This window comes from Pleurodeles waltl, chromosome 3_1, assembly GCF_031143425.1.
Source record: "Pleurodeles waltl isolate 20211129_DDA chromosome 3_1, aPleWal1.hap1.20221129, whole genome shotgun sequence".
In the NCBI taxonomy this organism is placed as follows: Eukaryota; Metazoa; Chordata; class Amphibia; order Caudata; family Salamandridae; genus Pleurodeles; species Pleurodeles waltl.
This window is the reverse complement of record NC_090440.1, coordinates 1,864,630,543-1,864,653,941: the sequence shown is the minus strand read 5'-3', so window position 1 is coordinate 1,864,653,941 and position 23,399 is coordinate 1,864,630,543. Positions and strand designations below refer to the sequence as shown.

General features: G+C 44.5%; 1 protein-coding gene across 1 annotated transcript in view; it reads left to right on the top strand.

Moving 5' to 3' along the window:
- The window catches only part of SGO2 (shugoshin 2), a 266,669-nt gene that overhangs the window by 3,446 nt on the left and 239,824 nt on the right, over positions 1-23,399 (top strand). The window contains exon 2 of the mRNA XM_069225946.1: positions 17,560-17,704. Coding sequence (XP_069082047.1) covers positions 17,560-17,704 — 145 coding nt within the window. The remainder of the gene's footprint in view (positions 1-17,559; positions 17,705-23,399) is intronic.

The window sequence follows — 23,399 nt, the reverse complement described above, 5'->3', positions numbered from 1 at the left end:
AAACATTTTTTTTTCTTTTTGCCAGTGTTTTGCAATGGTGATGGCCTGGCAGCTCCCACAACAATAAAGTGTTACAAAAGCCATAACATAACAAGACACACATTGGCGAAACCAAAAGACTCGCAAAAAAAGATAAGTCAGAATCAGTTGGTTTTGCCAGTGCTTGTTTATTTTCATGCTTTCCTTAATCCTGTTGAAAATGGTTACACTGTTTTTTTTTTTTTATTATTTATTTTTTTAAGCAAGGAATCACCCCTCTCACTTACAAGCATCTGCAAACATTTGCGTTTAGTCAGAGAGCATTCTTGAAGTATTATACTTAACCTCGTATTGTTAAACATTTCAAACCTATGTGTACACTTTTTTAAAAATTAGTTTTTGGTTTTTACTGAAACCACTGTCAGTAGTGCAGTGCAACCTTAAAACTATATTCACATCGCTCACTGTAATAATGAAGGCTTTTCATTAATGATCCATAAATACCATTTCGAACAGCATTAACATATGGAAACACACATTACCTCAAGTGCAGACAGTTCCCTTCTCTGTAAACTGGCAGCCAAGGGGTTTGTGCTGCAGGGGGTTGGGCCTATTGTCCCAAGGACAAAAGAAGCATGAAAACTTGTTGCCCTTGACCCCAAACAATATGTGTCAGGTGATAGGAATTCCACACCCCTCAATCGCTCACCTTTGTTTCCAACCTCGTCTGTCTTGCAACCCCCAGATTGCTTTGACCTGAAACCCTTGAGCCGCTCCAGCTCTTACTAATTGTTCCTCACTAAGCTCTTCATCTAAGCAGACTATCTATCTTTCCCTTTGCTTGGTGATGCCTTAACATCTTTTTCATCTCCTAGACTGTGATCATACTCACTGCACACCCTATGCCGCTTTGTGCCACCTTCCTATGTATGGGCTCTGTGTATTCACTTTCAATTATTTCCATTTCAATACTTTTTTGGACCTGCCTTTTTCCTTGTGTTCCTTTTTATATTAATTTGTACCTAAAATGATTACATCTGTGCCTGACCTGCTGCTTTGTGTGCCTTGCACAATGTGGGGAATCGACAGGACTACACTTTACATTATGTGGAGTGATGACATACTCCTGTCAGCTGCAGATCACTCCTTGCATATCGTACTGTGGCAGCATTCATCCCTCCTTTCTGCCCATCACGCAAGGTGTAAGTGCTCTTACTCAAACATCTGCCCTTCCTAATGAGGATCGTCTTCTCTTTGCCCTTCTCTGCCTCGTCTACGCTGTGGCCATGTGCTTGCGGGACTCTGCCTCCCGATCAGCTCCCAGAAGCCACCTAACTACTAAGTTGCACTGTCACGCCCCTTCCTGTGGCACCTTTACCTGCTGGAAAGCTTTTCCACCCGCACTGAGCATTTTTTACTAGTAACCACCTTATCTTGCACCCCAACACCTGCCTTTGTCGCCTGACTATGCCTGTTCCATAATTCCAGGTTTCATTAGGTTGTTTCTACTAGCCTCACACAGTGTGGAAATGGCCTCTCTAACTGCTTTCCCGCCAGTCATCACCTTTATCTACTGGTGACGTAAAAAATATATATTTTGACCTATCTCAAAAAGCTGACCTCAACTTTCCCTGCCTGCCCACTTGGTATCTGGAGCTTATGACTCCTTGCTCTTTCACCCTTGCCTCTTATGTACCCATTAACTAAACCACCACCCCTTTATGCTCTCCACCTATCTCTTTTCTCTGTCCCTCCCCTTTCGTGGTTTGAAGATGGTGCAGTAGACCGTTATTGCTGCTGCTCTTCAGGTTCATCTTTCTCTTTTAAGATTATTAGGGGGATGTGTTGAAGGGGTATAAAGTGTAGAACGGTTACATCTCCTGTGCTTTGTTTTTCATTAGTGCACTAGCATTTTTTTGTTTGTTTTGTTTTAAAGGTATGCCATTCAAGTTGCTGTCCACTTTTAGATGGTGGTGAATTGCTGTGCTTTATTCATTGATTTAAATCTAAATGTCGTAATATTTACTCTGAGTGCAGTTCTGTGAAATTACTGTCTTTGGTAGTTCTGCTCTATTACGATCTTACTTTATATATGTTATCATTAGATAGGTGTGCTCGAAGATGGTACTGTACAGCTGAATAAAGCCTTAAAACTCACAATACAAAAGTTACAATAGTAATCCAAACAATTGATATATTACTTTCATTGTAAAAAAAAAAAAAAAAACACACATTTCTTTATGCAATATAGAGCATTCTTAATCCTATGTAAAGACCTAGCAGGTGTTGTTGCATAAGTGCATATTGAATAGGTTTAGTAAATGGTAAGTGGGCGAGTTTTATAGAACATGCATGGGAGCTGTGTCTGCTACTCCCCTAACAATTAGACTTGATAGGAATGTATTAACCCAGCGGTCTTTACGATAAACTGTATGATAGCTTTACTCATAGTTGATTATTTATGCAAAGAAAAGAACCATACACAAAGGTATATAAACAGTGCTAGTAAATTCTTTATTTTATTGCAAGTGATGATAGTCAGCCAGCCACCACAATTCGCCCTTTATGGTATGTAAGCCTAAGACTTTATGTAGGTTAAGATGTCTCAGTCAGGTCTGATATACCTCATGGATTTTTTAAATATCAAGGCTGTATAATAGTCAGTACATAATACGCCCTTACTGTTGGTCAGGAATCCTCAAAGATCAGGGTTTTAGGAAATGCTCTCAATAATATCGTCTTAGAGGTTAGAATCTGATCAGTGAAGATAGTCATTGCTTCCACAAAACGTCATGTGATGTAAAAAAAAAAATTTCATGTCTCTCTGTTCCTGTAATGTAGGTTTTGTGTGACCATGAGCACCAGGGAAATTATTTAAATTATTATTTTTTCCTTAACTGATAGCCAGTGTGGAGTGGCCAAAGCAGGAGAAATACGCTTACTTAATTTTGGACTCAACATGAATCTGAGAACATAATTTTGCAGTAGCTGAAGTTTGTGAATCATACTTTGGATGACATACAGCCAATACAATAGTCCAATCTTTTGGACAGAAAAGCAATAGGATTATGTGCTTTATGAGGCAGGGTTATTAAATAAATGAAGAATATGTTGGATTGATGCACATCCAGCTCTTAACACCATGTAGATAAGAGGCGCAGCTTGTAACATTGCCTGAGATTTTTCAAACAATTAGCATGTTGTTTGCATTCATAAAAAGATCAAAAGCTAAGGACTGGATACGATGAGACGGAGTAATCGCAACGTTTTAAGGAAAGAGGTGTTATCATGGAGCACTTGGGTACTTTACAGTTACTGGTCTGATGTAAAAAGGTATGAAGAAAGTGTGACCTGTAGAGATCTTCTGCTTGCTAGAAAATTGGTGAACGAAGATACCGTTTTGTCCCTTACATCTAGATTGGAGTATCTGGCAAGCAGTAGATGTTAGTTTACAATATCAAACGCTGAAGAAAGAGTCAAATCAAGGTTGTGGCGTTATTACAGGTCCTATGCCATAGTCTGTCCACCACAGCCATTACCACCACTGTCTTCATATCATAGCCAGGACAAAAGTCCATTTGAACAGGATGAGAGGTTATTATACTTTACATGTTCTAACTCTTTTGTAAGAGCTTGGCCAAGTAAGGAAGCTGAGATCGGGCAATAGCTAAATTGTTGCTATCTAAGAAGGGCTACTACACAAAACTGTTCATGTGCACAAGCTTAGCTCTTATAAACATACCCAGCTGATAGAGAGGCATTGTGAATTTTTGTGGATCAAAGCTGTAGTAATAAAACACTCTTTGTATCTTAGTTGAAAGAATGTTCTTTGATGAACCCAGTGGTTTACTATGTTTGATGAATATAGATAGAAAGGTCCTCTGAACTAAGAAGAAAAGGAGGTAAACATCTTAGATGGCTTGGGGACTGAAATGTTGGTGGAAGGAAAATACAGGTTTGTGCTGGGCCAAGAAGCAAAATACAGGTTTTTGCTGGCTCAAATACAAATCGCAGTCCACGTAAGGGTGAACCTCAAACATCAATAAATAAACCTGTGCTTCACCGTCTCCTAGCTAGGCACAAAGCATTCTGACTTAACTAAGAGGCAACGTGTAGAGTATTTATGCAGCACACAAACGGTAATAAATTGAAAACACAACACAAGAAAAGTCCCAAACCAATTTAGAAAAAGAGTACATTTTTAATAAATAAAATGACAGCAAAACAACAAAAATCCAATAAGTTGAACTGACAATAAGATCTATTAAAGTGTTAGTTAAAAATAGTGCCAAAAAGCTCCAACTGCTGGTATCCGTTTATGCTAGAATGGGTCCAAGTCAAAAGTTAAGGTCGACCGCATTGCAGCATGGTTTGTATACAGAGACCAGGTTCATCCTGGTGGAAAGTTTTCTTTCTGACTTGGAAACATTTCTGGAAGTCCGATCTTCTTCAGTAGAGACAACTGGTGATTCAAGGGCGGAGGTCGCCAGGTAGCGAATTGGTGGAAAAAAAAAAATGCAGATCTTGCAGTTTGGGGATGAGATGAGTACACTCCAACACCAGTCAAAGGCCCAGGACCTGAGGAAACCAGTTGGGGATTAGCAGTCTAGCAGAGGCAATCAGGAGGGAGCAAGGCAGGTCCATTTGGTACTGTGCTTCTTGCCAGTTGCAGTAAACAACTCCTGAAACTTATTATGTCCCTCTAGCTCAAACAGGTGGTCAGCCAGCTAACCGTTTGAGTTACTTATAGGGTTCTGAGTTTGACAGGCAAGTCTAGTTTTCTCTTGGGTTCTTCAGACAGCAGGATAATCCTTCTTCTGATTGTCCACAGGTCAAGGAGTGTTCTGAAAGGGTTGGTGGAGTGGGGGCTCAGCAGCTTGTGAAGCAGCTGATGAACCTCGATTTCTGAAAAATGTTTAAAATCCAAACCTACATTATTTTATGTGCTGCAGGCACAAAGTTGCTGCAATCGGCTGGAAGAGGTAGTGTAGGCACATCTAAGACTGCACATCCAGCCTTGTAAATCAGCTAATGGGAAGCAGCCAACATGAATAGGAAGCACACCAGTCACTGATGGTTGGTACTTTGAAATCATAAGTGTGGGCTAATCTCTGACTGGTGATTGCAACGTGCCTCTGCAGTCAGAAACTGCCCTGCAATCAGCCGATCAGAACACCTGTTCTATGTCCGCATTAAACATTTTTGAAGGTTTGGCTAGATGTGCCAAGGGGGCCTCACACTACCTTCAATGAGTCTGTACTAAGGAAGCTATAAATCAGTGCAGCAGTACAGGCTTGGGCTATATCGCCGGATGGGGCAAGTAGGAATGAAAACTGACTCGCCCTGGAAAAAAGAATATTACTCTCCATAGCGAATGGGCAAGTAGATTGTTCGAGACCTGACCTAGTACCTTTTTGAAAAGCCCATCCTTTGGTGCCATAATATTACAGATTAAATGCTGGCCAGTGATCCTGCCATCCACTTGGATGAGGGGTAGATGCTTAATTTCATAGCCTTCATGTTTGGTGATTGCTCTTAAAAACATTTATATTTTTTGCATTTTAAGATATACACTGGTGCTCTGCAGCTTGGGACTGGTAGTAAGTAACTTGAGGTATGTGCCTTGTTGGTTGATGCCTCTTACCAGTTTCTTTCTTTAGAATACTCACTGCCTTATATTATTGAGTGAGTCCACTAAGGGGATCTATTATCAAGCTGACCTTTTCTCTGTATAAACGTATTCATCTGTGAGAAAGTAGCCTCTTTCTAGCATGGTTACCCCCACTTTTGGCCTGTTTGTGAGTGTGTGTTTTTACTGTGTCACTGGGATCCTGCTAGTCAGGACCCCAGTGCTCATAGTTTGTGGCCTAATGTGTGTGTTTTCAGTAGTGCTTGACTGTGTCACTGAGGCTCTGCTAATCAGAACCTCAGTGCTAATATGCGCTCTCTGCTTTTAAATTTGTCACTATAGGTTAGTGACATAATTTACCAATTTCAAATGGCATACAGGATTTCCCCCCCCCCTTATAGGTCCCTAGTATATGGTACCTAGGTACCCAGGGCATTGGGGTTGTTTGAGATCCATATGGGCTGCAGCATTTCTTTTGCCACCCATAGGGAGCTCAGACAAACCTTTACACAGGACTGTCATTGCGGCCTGCGTGTAATAGTGCACACACTATTTCACAGCCATTTTCACTGCACTTAAGTAATTTATAAGTCACCTATATGTCTAACCTTCACTTGCTGAAGGTTAGGTGCAAAGTTACTAAGTGTTAGGGCAACCTTGCACTAGCAAAGGTGCCCGCACATAGTTCAGGGCCATTTCCCCGGACTTTGTGAGTGCGGGGCCCCATTACACGCGTGCTCTACATATAGGTCAATACCTATATGTAGCTTCACAATGGTAACTCCGAATATGGCCATGTAACATGTCTAAGATCATTGAATTGTCCCCCATTCCAAATATGGTATTGGGGAGACAATTCCATGAATCCTGGGGGCTCCACTATGGTACCCCAGTACTGCCAAACCAGCTCTCTGAGGCTTGCACTACAGCTACAGCTGCTGCCACCTCACAGACAGGGTTCTGCCCTCCTGAGGACTGGGCAGCCTAGTCCCAGGAAGGCAGAACAAAGCATTTCCTCCGAGAGCAGGGTGTTACACCCTCTCCCTTTGGAAATAGGTGTTACAGGCTGGGGAGGGGTAGCCTCCCTCAGCCTCTGGGAATGCTTTGAAGGTCACAGATGGTGCCCTCCTATCATAAACCAGTCTACAACAGTTCTGGGACCCCTTGTCCCCTGCTCTGGCAAGAAACTGGACAAAGGAAAGGGGAGTGACCACTCCCCTGGCCATCACCACCCCAGGAGTGGTGCCCAGAGCTCCTCCAGAGTGTCCCAGACTTCAGCCATCTTGCTTTGCAAGGTGTAGGTGCACTCCGGAGGGCTCGGAGTGGCCAGTGCTAGCAGGTGACGTCAGGGACCCCTCCTGATAGGTCCATACCTGATAAGGTAGCCAGTCCCGCTCTCAGGGCTATTTAGGGTCTCTCCTGTGGGTTCTCTTCAGATTCTGCTTGCAAGTTTCCTTCAGGAATTCTCTGCAACAACTTCAGACTCTTCTGACCTCGGATCAACCGTAGCCTGCTCCAAGAAAAGCTGTAACTGCAACAAAGTGTCTACAAGAGACATTTTTCTTCAGCAACCTCAGCTCCAAGTCAGCAACTGCAACAGTTTCCACAGTGTGTACGCTCTGGGGAATCCCTGTCTTCATCCTGCACCAGAAGGACCAAAGAAATCTCCTGTGGAGTTATGGAGTCACTCCCCTGCTCCAAGCAGGCACCTTCAAGACGACGACAGGTACCCTGGGACTCCTCTAACAGCGATGGGCGTGCTCCTAAGGACACAGAGGGTGGACATCATCGACATAGACTGTCCTGAGGTCCTGCTGGCACAATTAGAAGGAGTTAAGACCTTGCCTTCCCTGAGAACGATGGTACCCCTGTGTACTGCATCTTCTTGGCCTCCTGGGGCCTCTTTGCACTCTTTGCTAAATTCCTTCGTGCACAGCCTGGCCCTGGTCCCCAGCACTCCATCCTGCGACGCACAACTCGCTGAGTTGTTCTCCGGCGGCGTGGGACCTTCTTTTGTTGTGCTGCATCAACCGTGTTTTGCACCTCCTTTGAACCCGGATTCTGCGACTCCTGGGGTTGCTGGCTGGTATCCGGAGGGCTCTCTAAAGTGCTGAGAGCCCCCTACTCCTCCTCACACAGAGTTGAGGCCCCCAGGTCGCTCCTGAGTCCATCCAGCACCATTGTGATGCTAAACGCACTTTTGTTGTAGACGAGGCTTGTTGGCGCCTTCCAACATGAAATCTCATCTGCAATGATCTTCACTCCGAGGGACATCTTTTGCATCATGCAAGAACCCGCTGGCATCTTCCTAGGGTGCATTTCTGCAGTCTTTGACTAACTGGGGACTCTTCTTTTGCACCCTCTTCTGGGTTGGCAGGGGCTCCTGTCCTTTCTGGAAAGTCTTTCGACTTCTGGACTTGGTCCCCTTCCTTTGCAGGTCTTCAGGTCCAATAATCCAGTAGTTGTTATTTGCAGACTTGGTTGGCTTCTGCAAAATCCCAAAAACGAGGTGTAGTGTGCCCAAAGTAAAACTTGCAGTACTTTACTCCTGCTTTTCTGGGCTCTGGGGTGGGGTAATTTACTTAGCTTTACTGTTTTCTTACTCTCTCAGCGATTCTGCACACACTACACTTGTCTAGGGGGAAATTCGTGATTCACATTCCACTTTTTAGTTTATGGTTTGTGTTGCCCCTAGACCTATTTTCTCCAATTGCATTCTATAGCATTTCCTATTGTTTGCATTGTTCTAGGACTATCTACTTGTCTAATTTTGGTCTCTACTGTATATTTTGTGTATAATACTTACCTCCAGAAGGAGTATTGTTTCTAAGATTTTTTTTTTGTGTCACCCAAATAAACTACCTTTATTTTTGGTGACACTGAGTATTATCTTTTCTTGTGTATAAGTACTGTGTAACTATAAGTGGTATTGCAGGAGCTTTGCGTGTCTCCTAGTTCAGCCTAAGCTGCTCTCCTATAGCTACCACTATCAGCCTAAGCTGCTAGAACACTACTACATTTCACTTATAAGGGATAATGGAACCTGGTGTAAGTACCCACTACAAACCAGGCCAGCCTCCTGCAATCTGTACACTGATTAGAGCATTGGGATCACAGGATGCAAACCAGCTCAGTTTCTTGTATAACCATATAGCAGATTCTCCAAGCTGAAACATAGGTGAGCGATAACTGTATTTAAACGTGCTTTTGAATGATTTTTTTGTGTGTTAATAATGGAACGCATTGGTCGAGCACCTTTCCCTGGCCTAGATCAACCAAGGATGCCTGAACCTTTTGGCTCTTGACATACTCAATTGTGTCCCAAACCAGGGAGACTATCTTTGATTTGCCAATCCAGTATCCCACAAGACTGGTCCGAGTGAACTATCTTTGCTATTACCTTCTTTAGGCGGTTGGCCATTTACCTTCACTAGGATTTTGTCATCCACTTTGAGGAGCGAGATGGGCCTCTTGTTCTTGAAATCCTCCCTTTTTCCCTGCTGCTTGTCCAAAAGTGTTATGCCTTCACACAGGGATTGCGGCATACTGCCCTTGCCCACCATTTCCCTGTAGATGTCTAGCATGTCTGGGCCGATCAGGTCCCACAATTTGACAGTTACACTGACAGACTGTCACTTCATGGTGTCTTGCCTCTCTTGGAGGTCGTAGTGGCCAGGAGCAGCTCTTCCAGGGTGAAGGGCTTGTTGAGGCCCTCTTCTCTTCTTGACCCAGTGTCTTCGAGATGCCCTCCAGGAAACTGTTCACCTAGGATGTCTCCGATGACTTTGGTAAGTAAAGCTCGTCCTAAAAGACGGTCACAACCGTCATGACTTGCTCTTTCCCTTTTTGGAGGTTGACCTCCGAGACCCAAAGCTCTACCAGTGGGGTGTGGGCCAAGTGAAGTTTCTTTAAGAAAGAGTTGCATTTCTTGTCTTTCTCGAGGTTCTTGATTCTGGTCCAGAAAATTATTTTCCTAGATTCTTCTCTGAAGTGCTATGGGTTGGGTTTCTAGGTTGCTATCCATGTCCTATCCCCTGAGCTTCTCCATTCCCATCACTCGCCGGTGGAGTGAAAGTGGTCCTTTATATCCCTCCATTCTACACATGTGACTCTGAGATTTACCACAAACTCATTTTCCAACAACAGCAGTTCAGCTTCCATTACCCGGGGCCAGCAGGGTGAAGCTGACAGTAATTTTACCATTGCAGACATACACTCAATAAAGTTGTTCTCCAGAAATAGAACTGATTAGACACTTTGACTTCCAGATGTCTTAAATTACCTATGTATGGTAGGGTTGCATCAACTATTTTTTATTTTTCATAACTCGAGGCATTTATTGTAAATTATAATGTTCATTCCTCACTATAGACCAGCATTGGTATATTTTTTTGTGTTTTTACTCTAAATGAGAACACATTATTAAAGGTGATAGTGTATATGCAGATTTCTAGGTTAAATCCCCCCCCCTCCTCCCCCCACAGGTTTGACACTTCAAACACTTTAGCGAGTAACTACTTGAGAACTACATTACCCCTATTAGAATGCTGAAACATAAACAGCCAAAATATTCTGTCTAAATGTACTTGTACTTAACTAGTGAATAAAAGTTCCTATAAATAGTAGGATGTGATAACAAGCTATTTAAAAAAAAAAAACTAATCTATTGAAATATTTAATTTAAACTCCTTTTTAAGAAGCAACTTTGGCACACATTTTAATCCAATGGAAAACAAGCCCAGATGATAAAAATGACAGGAGTGCGTATGAAAATGTCTATACGAAAGCCACACACCCTGAGCTTGTTTCAGGTAGTTTGAAGCTGTTGCGTCTGACTTGAGCTGAACCTATATTAACAACAAGTGAAGTGTAGCCTGATGTCAGAATGTCAATGCTTTTGCATTTGACTTTTGAAGAACACCTAGTGACAACTAGTGGAACTGCAGCTTAATGTAAGAATGTCAGTGCTGTTGCATTTGACTTGTGAGGGACACCTAGTAATGACTTGTGGAACTGCACCCTCACAAGAGAATACAATTGCTTGTCATTTGACTTGACCTGACCCTGAGGAACTGCAGTGCTGGGCAGAAATATTAAAGATTAAGCATTGTACTCTGGAGGGACCTCTAGTAACAACTTGAAGAATTGCAAGGTTTCAATGTGTGTGTATGTATGTTTATTATTAGCCATTCACCAAATACCACTAGACATAAATATAGTGCCACTAAAAAGATCAATTAGCCATCAATAATATAGAAGCACTTTCACTTAAATAGTGTTTGCTAGTATCTATATATACAAGGTTGTGTTTAAAGGTGTTCCATATAAAGCAAGACTTTAATTGGTAGTTCACAGTATTGATTTATCAACTTGGAGAACTACAGCTTCAAATAAGAATTTCAATGCATTTGTATTTAACTTTTGAGGGACACCTAGTAATGACTTGTGGAACTGCAGCTTCACGAAAGAATATACATGCTTTTGCATTTGACTCAACAGGACCTTGAGGAACTGCAGCTCTAGTCAAGATATTTGAAGATTTAGCATTTAACTTGAAGGACATCTAATAACTTGAAGAAGTGCAGGTTTCAGTGAAACCAAACATAGATATTCACTTAAAAAACCCAAAGGTTACAGGGACATTCTACTTAGGCTCACATTTTAATTGTACCAAACTATAGAAATGCACCAGTTCAAGTTAGAATTATCTCAAGTAACTAACTCATGCCCTAGTGAACATTTTTCCTTTCTTTTTTTCTGTTTCTTTAACTTAAAGTAATTTTCATTACTACACGTTAATCCAACCAGTGTAGTGCATGGCCGTTGGCCTGCGGCCAGGTCCTTCAGCCAGCCCCTAACCACCCAACCCCACGCTCCTCACTGCCCTTTGGCCGTGTGCGGCGGGAGTTGGCTGCAGCCTCTCTCTCTGGGTGTAAGAATAGGTGTGAGAGGGTATATCTGAGGGTGAGAGTGGCTGTGAGTGTCTGGGTGTGAGAGTGGGTGCATCAGTGTTTCAGGGGGTGTGTCAGTTTCTGTGTGGATCTGTGGGTGGGGATATGAGGATTTCAATGGGTGTGTGTCTGAGTGGGTCTGTGAGTGGCTGAATGAGGGTCTGAGTGGGGCTGTGAGCGGGTGCCTAAGGGTCTCAGTGGGTGGGTCAAAGATTGAAAATGGGAGAGTTTTTTTTTTTTTTTTTTTTTTTTTTTTTTTTTTGTTCTTTGGTGAATGATATACTTAGAATGAGAGATTTCTGGACAAATTAAAATAAAGAAAATTAAAATGTATTTGTCAGTTTTTAAGAGTGAGCTCATCTTTCATCATAAACCTTAACCTTTTGAAGTTGAAAACAAATTAAAGTATTGAAATGACCACAGATACCTGGACTAGAACCCTCAACTTTGAGTGTGACGGTCTGTGACCTTAACCATTATGCCACAGGTGACTCCCTTTTTTGTCACTGTATGGAGAAACCATTGCAATGACTATCTTGTTATGGGATGAAAGAGAGAGTGACAGGACTTGGGGGTGGGGGGGAGGGACTTAAGCTCCTTGAGGTCCTACTGGCTCCCAGCGTCCTGTGGTAGCTGGCTTTGCTCCCAGAAGCAGGGAACTCCTTTACATGGCATGGAGGGAGGCGGTGGGAGGCGAGAGGGAGACACGGGGCGGAAGTGCTGGTGAGACGTGGGGGGGAGGTGGCGCGTGGGAGGCAGAGGGGTGAGGCAGGTGGGGGAGGTAGAGTGAGGGGGAAGGGGGAGGCTTGGCGAGGGGAGGGGGTCACGGAGGACGCGCAGCCCTCCAACTCAGCATTTAGCTCTGGGGAAGAGGTGGCCCCTGGGGCTGTGGGAGTGGCGTGTAGCCCTCCTCCCCACCCCCTTGCATTTGATTTGAATGTGTGCCCTAGGGAGGTGGTGGTGGTCCCTGAGCTTTACGGTAGGCACGTTACCCCCTCTCCTCCCTTCCTTGAAATAGAATGTGTGGCCTGGGTAGGTGGCGGCCCCCGGGGCCGCGAGGGGGGAGGCAGATGTCCCCCTCCTTTAGGTTTGAATATGTGCATCAGGGAGGTGGTGGTCCCTGGGTCTGCCAGGGGAGGGAGGGTGCCCCACACATTTGGTTTATAAATAGTGGCCCAGGTAGGTGGCGTCCCCCTGCCACCGCCATACTCAAAATATAAATGCTCCCGGGATCTGGCCCACCTGAGGGCTGCAGTTAAAGCAAGCACTGGAGTTTGGGAATTAACATGGGAAATGCTCCTTTTTTGACACCCTATCGCCACTCTCTTCCTCAGCCCCCGTTTGACAGATTGCCCCAAAACTTTCCAGACACCAGCTGACGTGACCGTTAAATTATTTAATGAAATTTCTTTATGATTTGGCACCAAAGATATAGGCAATAAAAAACCCAGCTTTTTCTATAGAAACTAGGTCCTAACTATAACTACCTAGTGGCGACCGCCACTGGTGGTGTTTTTTTTTCTTTCTTTTTTTCCCCTAAATATATTTGTATGTTTTCCCCCTTCTCATTGCTATATGTATGTATGTATGATTTCCCCCTTCTTAATGCCAGTAAAGCATTTGTGAAGGGCTGGCTTGAGTGGCTTATACTTTATCCCGCTGCCATGCAAGGAGGAGAAGAAAGGGGGTGTGTGGAGGGTTGGAAGGGGGTGGGGGGGGGGGGGGGGGGAGGGTTGCAGAAAGCCTACTAGATGCCGGGGAATTGAAAAAAAATTGAAAATAGTGGGGTGGTGGATACCAGCCAGTATGCCCCCACCCCAACTAAGAGGAGTAACAATCTTCCAGCTTTACCACTGCCACCCACCCCCACCCCGCCCACTAAATGATCTTAGCCCAACGGCAAGCAAGAGGGCATTTGATTATTTTGGGTTTTGATTTAACATTTGGAACATGAGAGCTGGGCTAACTCTCAAAATCGTCCCACTTGGAATGGTGAGGGCTGTACTTTTTGGACTTTGGGATGCTGCCATGAAAAAAAATCTACGAGACCTAGACACATCTGAAAACGAAACATCTGGGTGAGTCCAGGGTGGTGTGTTTCAAATGCACCCGCACCATTTCCTTACCCACAATGCCCTGCAAACCTCCCTACTTTGCTTGAAATCGCACTTCTTCCCCACATTTTTGTGATGGAACCTTCCGGAATCTGCAGGAATCCACAAAATTCCTACCACCAGCATTGTCGCATCTATACCGATAAAAATTCTGCCCCAATTGTCAGCCTAGAAGTATCATTTTTAGCGGAAGACTGAGGGGAACGCGTTGAGTGGCAGGAAATTCGTGCAGATGCTGTGATTGATCCCACACAGAAATGTGGGAAAAATTATTTTTTTTGCCTTTTTTTTTTTTTTTTAAAGCTAAATTTGAGGTTTGCTGAGGATTCTGGGTAAGAAAACATTGGGGGGGAAATCCATGGGAGTGACACCTCCCTGGACTCCCTCGGGTGTCTAGTTTTCAGAAATGTGTGAGGGGTGTGTGTGTGTGTGTGTGTGTGTGTGTGTGTATATTCTCTCTCGCCTTCTCCGCCTCTCCCCTACCCCCCCCACCACCCACACACAAGTGAGGTACCATTTTTATCGTGAGATGTGGGGGAATGCTGGCTAGAAGGAAGTTTGTGGCTCCTCAGATGCCAGAACTTATCACCACCGAAATGTGAGGAAAATGTTGTGTTTTTTTTTTTGCTTTTGTTTGTTTTTTGGCCAAATTTTGAGGTTTGCTAAGGGTTCTAAGTTATAGAACCTGGTGAGAATGCCACAAGTTACTGCATCATGGGTTCCCCTAGGTGTCTAGATTTCAAACATGCACAGGTTTGGTAGGTTTCCCTAGGTGCTGACTGTGCTAGAGGCCAAAATCCACAGCTAGGCGCTTTCCAAAAAACATGTCCGATTTCAGTGTAAAATGTGATGTGTCCATGTTGCGTTTTCTGTTGCTGGCATTAAGCCTACCCTCACAAGTGAGCTACTGTTTTTGTAGGGAGACTTGGGGTAACACAGAATAGAAGCACAAGTGTTATTACCCCTTGTCTTTACTTTTTGTTTCCTTCCAAATGTAAGACCGTGTGTTTAAAAAAAAAAAAAAAAGAAAATTCAGAAATGCCCTGTAATTCATATGCTAGTATGGGTACCCTGGAATTCAGAGATGTGCAAATAGCCGCTGCTTCTCAACATCTTATCTTGTGCCCATTTTGGAAATACAAAGGTTTCCTTGATACTTTTTTTTTCACTCTTTATATTTCACCAAATGAATTGCTGTATACCATGAAAACCCATTCCAAGGTGCAGCTTCTTTATTGGCTCTGAGTACCTAGGGTTCTTGATTAACCTACAGCCTGTATCTCCCCGCAACCAGAAGAGTCCAGCAGACGTAGCGGTATATTGCTTTCAAAAATCTGCCGTAGGTGGAAAAAGCTATAGAAGAAAACGTCAACAGAAATGATGTTGTTTTTTTTTTTTTTTTTTTTTTTTTTTTTTAACCTCACTTTCATTATTTGTATTTTTTATTTTAGCTGTTACTTTCTGTAGGAAAACCTTGAAGGATCTATGCAGATGACCCCTTGCTGAATTCAGAATTGTTTATTTTTCAGAAATGTTTAGCAGTCCGGGATCCAGCATTTGGTTTCATATCCATTTCTGTCACTAACTGGAAGGAGGCAGAAAGCACAAATATAGTAAAAATGTGGTATATAGTAAAAGGCCAAAATTGTGTTGAAAAATGTGGTTTTCTGATCCAAGTCTGCCTGTTCTTGAAAGCTGGGAAGATTGTGATTTTAGCACCGTAAACCCTTTTGTTGATGCCATTTTCAGGGGAAAAACCACAAGCTTTCTTCTGCAGCCCTTTTTTTTTAATTTTATTTTTTTAAAGAAAACATTTCAGCTGTATTGTGGCCAATTTCTTGGTCTTCTCCAGGGGGACCCACAAACTCTGGGTACCTCTAGAATCCATAGGATGTTGGGGAGAAGGACATGAATTTGGTGTGGGTAGCTTATGTGGACAAAGTTATGAGGGCGTGAGCGAACTGCCCCCAAATAGTCAAAAAAAAGTCTTGGCATCTGAGGGGGAAATGCCTGGCAGCAAAGCGGTTAAGCAGTGTGTGTAAGATTGAACTTAATGTAGTAAGGATTACAGGGTACACAGGAGTGGAACGGTAGACAGTTCTCTCATAGGATTTTTGCCTGCTCGACCTTATAAATTTAATGACATGCCCCACTGTTTTTAAGCACACTACAGTTTTACTAGGATTGTTAGATTTGGAGGGTGTGCTTCTCACAATGCTTGGGGAAACACTAGTTGAGTTTTGGGGTGTTTACCTGGGGAGAGTAATTGGGATTTATTCACGGGGTACAGTTATAGTTAGTGCTGTGGCATTTGTATGTCTTGATTGTTTTGGGGGGGGAGTTGGGGTGCGAAGGTGATGACTGCAGCATGCAAGACACTTTACCAGGATAGGCTGTCTGCTTTGCAGAGGTTTTCTTTGGCCTGAGCCATCCTAGTTAGTGTGCTTTTCGGTCTTCCCTCTAGATAAAGCCTAGGAAATCAGGCTATGATCTTGATGTTTGAGACTCCGTCCCGGGTTTCTGTGAGGATGTCTCTGCGGCTTCTTAATCTATGGCCTCATCGACGGCCTCTATCTCATCGACCATGCCACAATTATATCGGCGTAAAACCCTTTGTCTTCCCCCCACCGAGCGCTGACTGTGGTGATGGAGGCAATGTTGCTGGGCTGGGGCGGTCACCCGAGATAGGTGGAAATGAAAAATCTTTCTCTTCTGACAAATAGCCACCTTCCTGTATACCATCAAAGAGAGGCTGGTGCAGATTCTCATAGACGGTACCAACACCATGTAGTACTGCATCAAACATGGTGGAGTCCTTGGTCCTGTGCGAGGAGGCTCTGAACCTCTGAAACTGGCTGGATCCTTGTGAACAGCCTTGCTGGATCTTTGAACACCAAGGTGTACAAACACAGCCAGCAACATCTAGTAAATCACGAATGGCAGCTACTCCTAGAGCACTGGGGAGAATCCTGCCTTGATGTGCCAGCAACACGCAGTGTCAGTATTTTTGTGTGTTAGGGTTTCTGAAAAGGTGCTCTCTCTAGGAGATGCCTTTTGCCTATAGTGGAGCAGGGGGCAGCTGTGTTCTTCCTGCTGCTACCTCTGACCCAAGTCACTGCAGTGGCTTCAGATTGTGCTATGTGTGTGTGGTATCTGTAATTCCTGAGCTTGATCATTTGTCCTCCGATCAGCCTACTCTTTCAGCAGGACAGTCTGACGCAGCAGCAAAGCTAAGTCTTGCACGAGCATTTGCATAATCAGCACCACTGAGTGTGTGTATATTGAGTGGCAGATGTTGATTTCCTTTGATATTCTTTCTGAAGTCATTGATGTGATTTTTGGCAGCTAGGGTCCCCTCCATTAAATCTGTGTATACCAGATGGACTCGTTGCAGACCAAACTGTCAGACCTCTTGTATGTTTTATATTCATCCCTACAAGGACTTGCAAATTCCTTGGGGATATTAACAAGGTGAGAATTCTACTGTTAGCGTTTCCACCAGAAAGGGTGTTAACAAAGGTAAGCCACTTGTTTTTCATGCCCTGGGTTTCTGTGCAGTAACTGTTAACTTGGTGTGGTATGTATTTCATGGCTCAATATCTTTCACAAGGGACCAATGTAGTGAACGTGTTGCTGAACACTAGCCTGTGCCGGAGCTTACTAATCGCTACCAGTCCATGATGCCAGTGACTGTGAAGCAGACTGGATACTGTTTAAGTAAAAGTTAACTCTAGCCATCGTTGAGTGTGCAGACATTTTTTTTTCCAACCTGTCTAATCCTTAAAGTGCATCAAGGAATCCTCAAATTACTTGCTCCTTAAATTGCTTACCCCTAAAGTATTTGTTTTCAACCTGCTGCAAATGCTTTTCTGTTGGTACTTTTTAGATGGGAGATCCTGCAGCAATGGAAACATCAGCCCTCGCAAATCTTCTTGCAGTGAGAGAGCGCATGAAGGAAAAGAAGAATGGAGCTTTGAAATCTGCTAAATTGAATACTTCGATTGCAGCAAAAATCAAGACCAAGATAATAAGTAGGTCACAGGACTACATATAGAAAATCAAAGTAGAGCAAAGTCCTTTGCCAGAGAAATAGGTTTCCCTTCAGCTTTTGTGTGTGTATGGGAGCATGCACTGCATTTGTGGAACTTGTAACAATGAAATATCTCTGCTGTGGAATGCACACCGCATCTGCACTATCCACCAATTTGATATCATGTCAGAGATGGCAACTTCTTCTGCTAAGTGTAGTAAGGTAACATGGCTACTTGAGGCCTGATGCTGCATGTTAGGGAATTCAGAGCATCTAGGTATACAGGAGTACTCAATTCATGCTTTCATACTTCATACTTCTCTTTTGTTTGGTGCTTTGTAACTGTTTCATGTTTACATATGTTAAGAGACCAAGCCGTCTCACAAGTCCTGCAGTTGAATTTAAAGTATTACCACTGTAATATATAACTGCGCTGAATTTATAGGTTACCCATTTTTGTAGCTTACTAATCTCCTTGTTTTTAGTGGTCATGTGAAACGAGCAGTTCTAATGGAGTCTTTTCATGACCCTTTTCAACCCTTTCCTTTAGAACTGTCAAATTTGCCCGTGTAGCAGCAGTTGCGACAAAGTTCAAAGGACCAGACACATGTCACCCTGTCAGAAAACAGTTTGCCAAATAGGAGTGTATCGTCCAAGCTCCATTCACTTAAGACTTTGTCCTCAGTTCCAAGGCTTTTTCAGGATTATACACAATTGTTATCATAGGTGAAGGGAACATTGTTGTACCTTGTTTTCTGGTCAACTGACACCAGTATTTGAGAAGGACGACCTTGGAGGATAGAGGTTTATATACCAGGAGTGTAGTCCTGGGTGTTATGGGGTTAAACCAAAGAACGTGTAGTAGAGGAACTCATAAACATCTTTGTTCTAGGATCACCTAATCCATCACCGGACGTAACAGGGCAGACAGTACATAATGTGTTATGTTGGTAAATCCTAGCCCACCCTCCACTGGTAGTCTATACAGTGTTGCCCTGGGCAGTCTCTGTGATTTGTTGTTGTGAATAAATAGAATTAATTTATGTTGCATCTGTACTAGCAGCTGTTTTAGGAAAACAAAGTTGGGGTCTGTGCAACATCCACCAAGCACAACAAAGTTAATTTCTAATCTAACTGTTCCCCACTTATCAATACTTGATTTCTTTCTAATTCCTAGAGCAATTTGAAAAAATCATGTACTATTACCAAAATGATAATCTCGCTCATATTTAACATGTCAATTTCAGATGAAAGGACACATATTTAATGTGTTGAATAAAGTTTAATTACCCATAATCCATCGAGCGACCCCCCCCCCCACAAGGAATCTAAAAGCAATACCAAAGGAAACAGAATTACCAAAGGAAACATAATTACCAAATAATTGAAACCAATCTAAAAATAACTGCCTTAAAGCATAAGATCCAGTCAATGAAATAAAAGTATGTTACCTTGCAGAAGTCACCGCCACATTTATTTGTACCTGGCAAGCATGTTTCAATAGATTAAAAGGTCCTGATGCCGACACACTATATCTAACAGAGCTCCTGTTTCGGTTATCTATATATAAAAAAAACAAAAATTCAAATAACTTTCCAAACAAAAAACGCAAGCTTTTACCTGGAAATGGATAAAACTGTTGTGTAGCTATTTTAGCCATGTTTTAGGAGCATTGTTTTAGTTAACTAGGAGTGCACCTATGCACTTTCACCCACCTACGTTTTATTCAGCATTGCTTTGTTTTCCTAGCAATAGCTTCATTTGTGGTGCTGTTTTATTTCTCTTTATCTTGTTGTTCTTTTGCCGAGGAAAACATTGCGTTCTTAGTAGGACATATAGTTCACTTTATGGAATGTGTCTTTCCACGGTTATAGTCAGATAGGTTTGCAGACAAACATGGTATGCTGTGTCTCCTGCATTCACAGAAAAAACACACTCATACTTGAGGATCATTTCTTAGAATGTTAGCTGGTTTATTATAAAACACCCCTTAGTCCCGGACTCGTTAGAGGGAGATTCCAGCCAGATGACCACAACTCTTCCTCCTGCTGTACTTTTCTAGATTTTGGGGACAGCTGCAAGGGCCAGCTTGGAGAACGTAGAAGGTTAGGTGGTGGTTGAGGTATGCCAGTACTATGTTGTGCAGTGCTTTGTAGGTGTGGATCAGGAGTTTGTATGTGATGCGCTTGTTGACTGGGAGCCATTGTAGGTCTCTGAGGTGGGAGGAGATGTGGCTGTGTCTGGGTTGTCCAGGATGAGTCTGGCTGCTGCATTCTGGGCTCTTTGTAGTCTTGATTGCAGTGTCTTGGAGATGCTGGCATAGTGTGTTGACGTAGTCCAGCTTGCTAGTGACGAGTGCATGGGTGACTGTCTTTCTCGTGTTGGAGGGAATCCACTTGAAAATCTTCCGCAGGAGTCGGAAGTTGTGAAAGTATGACGAGATGGCGTTGACTTGGCGGGTCATAGATAGAGAGGAGTCCAGGATGATGCCCAGGTTGCATGTGTGATCCGTGGGGGCATTTCCCAGAGCAGTGGGCCACCATGAATAGTTCCAGGCAGAAGGGGTGGAGCCGATTACAAGGATCTCTGTCTTGTCTGAGTTTAGTTTGAGCTAGCTGGCCTCCATCCAGGCGGCGACTGCTCTCATCCTGTTGTGAAAATTTCTCTTGGCCTTAGAGTCCTCTGACACGGAGAGGATCAATTGGGTGTCGTCGGCATAGGAGACTATGTTTAGCCCATGTTGTTTGATGATCTTGGCTAGTGGGGCCATGTAGATGGTGAAAAGCTTCAGACTGAGTGAAGATCCTTAGGGCACACCGCAGCAGGTGTCTTTGGGTACCTACATGAACAGCAGTAGCGGTTTCAGTGATGTGGTTGCTTCTGAACCTGGATTGGGATGGGTCTAGGATGGGTCTAGGATATGGTGTGTCTCTGAGTTGCTGGTTGATGGCCTTCTCCATTACCTTGGCTGGGAAAGGGAGCAGAGAGATGGGTCTGTAGTTCTTCAGCTCCTTAGGGTCAGCGGTGGGTTTCTTAAGTAGCGGGTTGATTTTGGAGTGCTTTCAGTCTGAGCGTAAGGTGGCGATCTTGAAGGATCGGTTGATAGTTCGGCAGCGCTCTTGTGCTATGGCTGCACTGATCAGGTTGAAGATATGATGAGGGCACGGATCCAAGGGTGCTCCAGAGTGGATTGAGTTCATTAGTCTTTGGGTGTCCTCCTTGGTGATGGGGGTCCAGGAGTTCAGTATATGGTGAGGTGTTAGGTCTGTGGTGGTGAGCAGTGCTGGCGGGTTTTGGTTCCTAAATCCATTGTAGGTGTCCTGGGTTTTTCGGTGAAAGAAGGTGGCAGGGTCGTTGCAGAGGTCTTGGGAGGGAGGGATGAGGTGTCTGTCCTGGGGTTGGTGAAAGCTTTGACAGTGGCGAAGCGCTCTTTGCTGTTGTGAGTGCTAATGCTGAGGTGTGCTTGAAAGGTGGCTTTTTTTGGCAGCTCTGGTGTTCTGCTGGTGCGTGGTGACTTGCTTCTTGTAGGCTATGCGGTCTTCGGTTGATTTGCTGATCCTCCATTTCCGTTCCAGTCATCTGCAGGAGCGCTTGGATTCCTGTAGGTCTGACGTAAATCATTTAGGTGTTTTGCTCTGTCGATTTCCTGCTGTTTTCTTTAGTGGAACCATGTTGTCGGGGCAAGTAGATAGCCAGCGGTTTAGGTTGCGGTGCAGCTTCATTTGTGTCTGCTGCGTGCTGTGGGAGGGAGTAGTTGAGAACGTTGGTGAATTGTGCTTCTATGACTTTACCCCAGCATCTGCCGGGGAAACTGGGGGCATAGTGGTGTGCAGTGTTCTTTGTATATGTAAAGTGAGTGCACTTGTGGCTGATCCAGTGGTGTACGGAGGTGTGAGAGATGGTGATGTTGTCTCCCTGCTGAGAAAACAGGGTCGGAATGTGTCTCGCCCTGTGGGTGGGGATGTTGATGAACAGGGTTTGTTGCCCGAGCGGCCTGTAGATGAGGGTTCCACAGAGGGAGGTGTTCTGATGGATACACCTACCTGTGGATTCCTGACCTAAAGAATTTCTGTCACGCGCCAGCATTCGACGGAAATTTTCTTCTAGCTCTGCGCGTCGACGATGACGTCACAATTTCCCGACTCCCACGCGACGCCCTATGACGTCATCCAGGCAATAAGAGGTCCTTGTCGACATGCAGACGTCAGTTCCCTTTTTTCCGTGCCTTCGAGTTACGTTTTTTTCTTCGCGGCTACCAGGGAGCTACTGTTTCACTTCGTGTGTAACAATGTCTCAGCCAAGGAAGTCAGGTTTTAAACCCTGTGGGGAGTGCGGAGGCCGAATGTCGGTGACAGACGCACATGAGAATTGTTTGTGGTGTCTGAGCTCTGACCATGAGGTCGAAGCGTGCGGTTCATGTCAGCGCATGAATGCGAAGGCTCTGAAGGAGCTGGAGGCCAAGTTGTTCTTGGCAAGGTCTAAGAAGGAGAGACATCATCGTCGTGAGTCTTCTTCCAAGCCATCGAAATCTCACAGGCGTCATCGGGACTCCCAACGCCAGCATGATTCACAACGCTGGTCAAGTAAGGACCGTTCCTGCTCGAGGTTGCCGTTGGCTCAACGTCTGATGACTTGGGAAGTTAGTCCGACTGTGACACCTCCACCTCGGACGACTCCTACTTCTCCGCTGTCGGTCTTCAAAGTCGATCCTCACCAGGAGCCAGTGTTCTCTCCGGTGCAGACGGAGATGCCCAAGCCAACGCCTGCTTCGCCTCAGGCACAGGCTCTGCAAGGATATCCGGTGTTCCCGGCTCTAGGCACAGACCCTGCTGCATTTCTTAATGCGATGTTCAACATATTTGCCACCATGGCTCCGGGAGGTGGTCGTTCGGGACCTTCAGGTCCATTGGCCTATGACATGGGTGTTCCGGCTTCATACAGACCGATGCCCTTCATGCCTTTCCTTCCTTCAGGAAGTGCTGGTTTGGCACCGGTACCAATGGCGTCGTCTAGAAGACCTGTGACACCAACAACATCTATTGCCCCGGCGCCAATGAGCTTGCCGCAGCTTTCATCTACTCTGAAGAAGCCGATGGCTTCAGTGTCTGATGAATCCGATGGTCGACACCGTCCGAGGACTTCGGTGTCTACAGACGCCTTATCGACGCCAAGGATTGAATCCAGGCTCCGCTCCAGGAGGTTGGCTCTAAAGCTGCCAGAGGAGCAAGAGTATGAGAAGCAACTCTTGGAAGAGGGTGAGATTGTGGAGCCCGTGGGAGACCTGCAGGGCTTGGACACGGCTAGTGGTTTGGACACTTCCCCGGAGTGGGACTTGGCATCTCCGGGGGAGTACACTGAAGAGGCTGCCTCTTTCCATTTGGTGGTCAGGAAGGCGGCGGATTTTCTTGACCTTCCTCTTCCAGCTGTGGATGTTAAGACAAACATTCTTACGGAGGTTTTGCATCCTTCTTCAGCTGTGGCAGAGCCCCTTCTTCCGTTTAATGAGGCGCTCATTGACCCAATAATGGAGGTGTGGAAGAAGCCTGTGACTTTGGCAGTAAACAGGTCTGTTGTGAGGAGGCATCGGGTGGCTCCTGGAGATCCAGCGTTCTTGTCCATACACCTGACTCTGGAGAGTTTGGTAGTGCAGGCTTCATGCTCCTCACGCTCTGCTCCGTATCGTGGGAAGGTACATT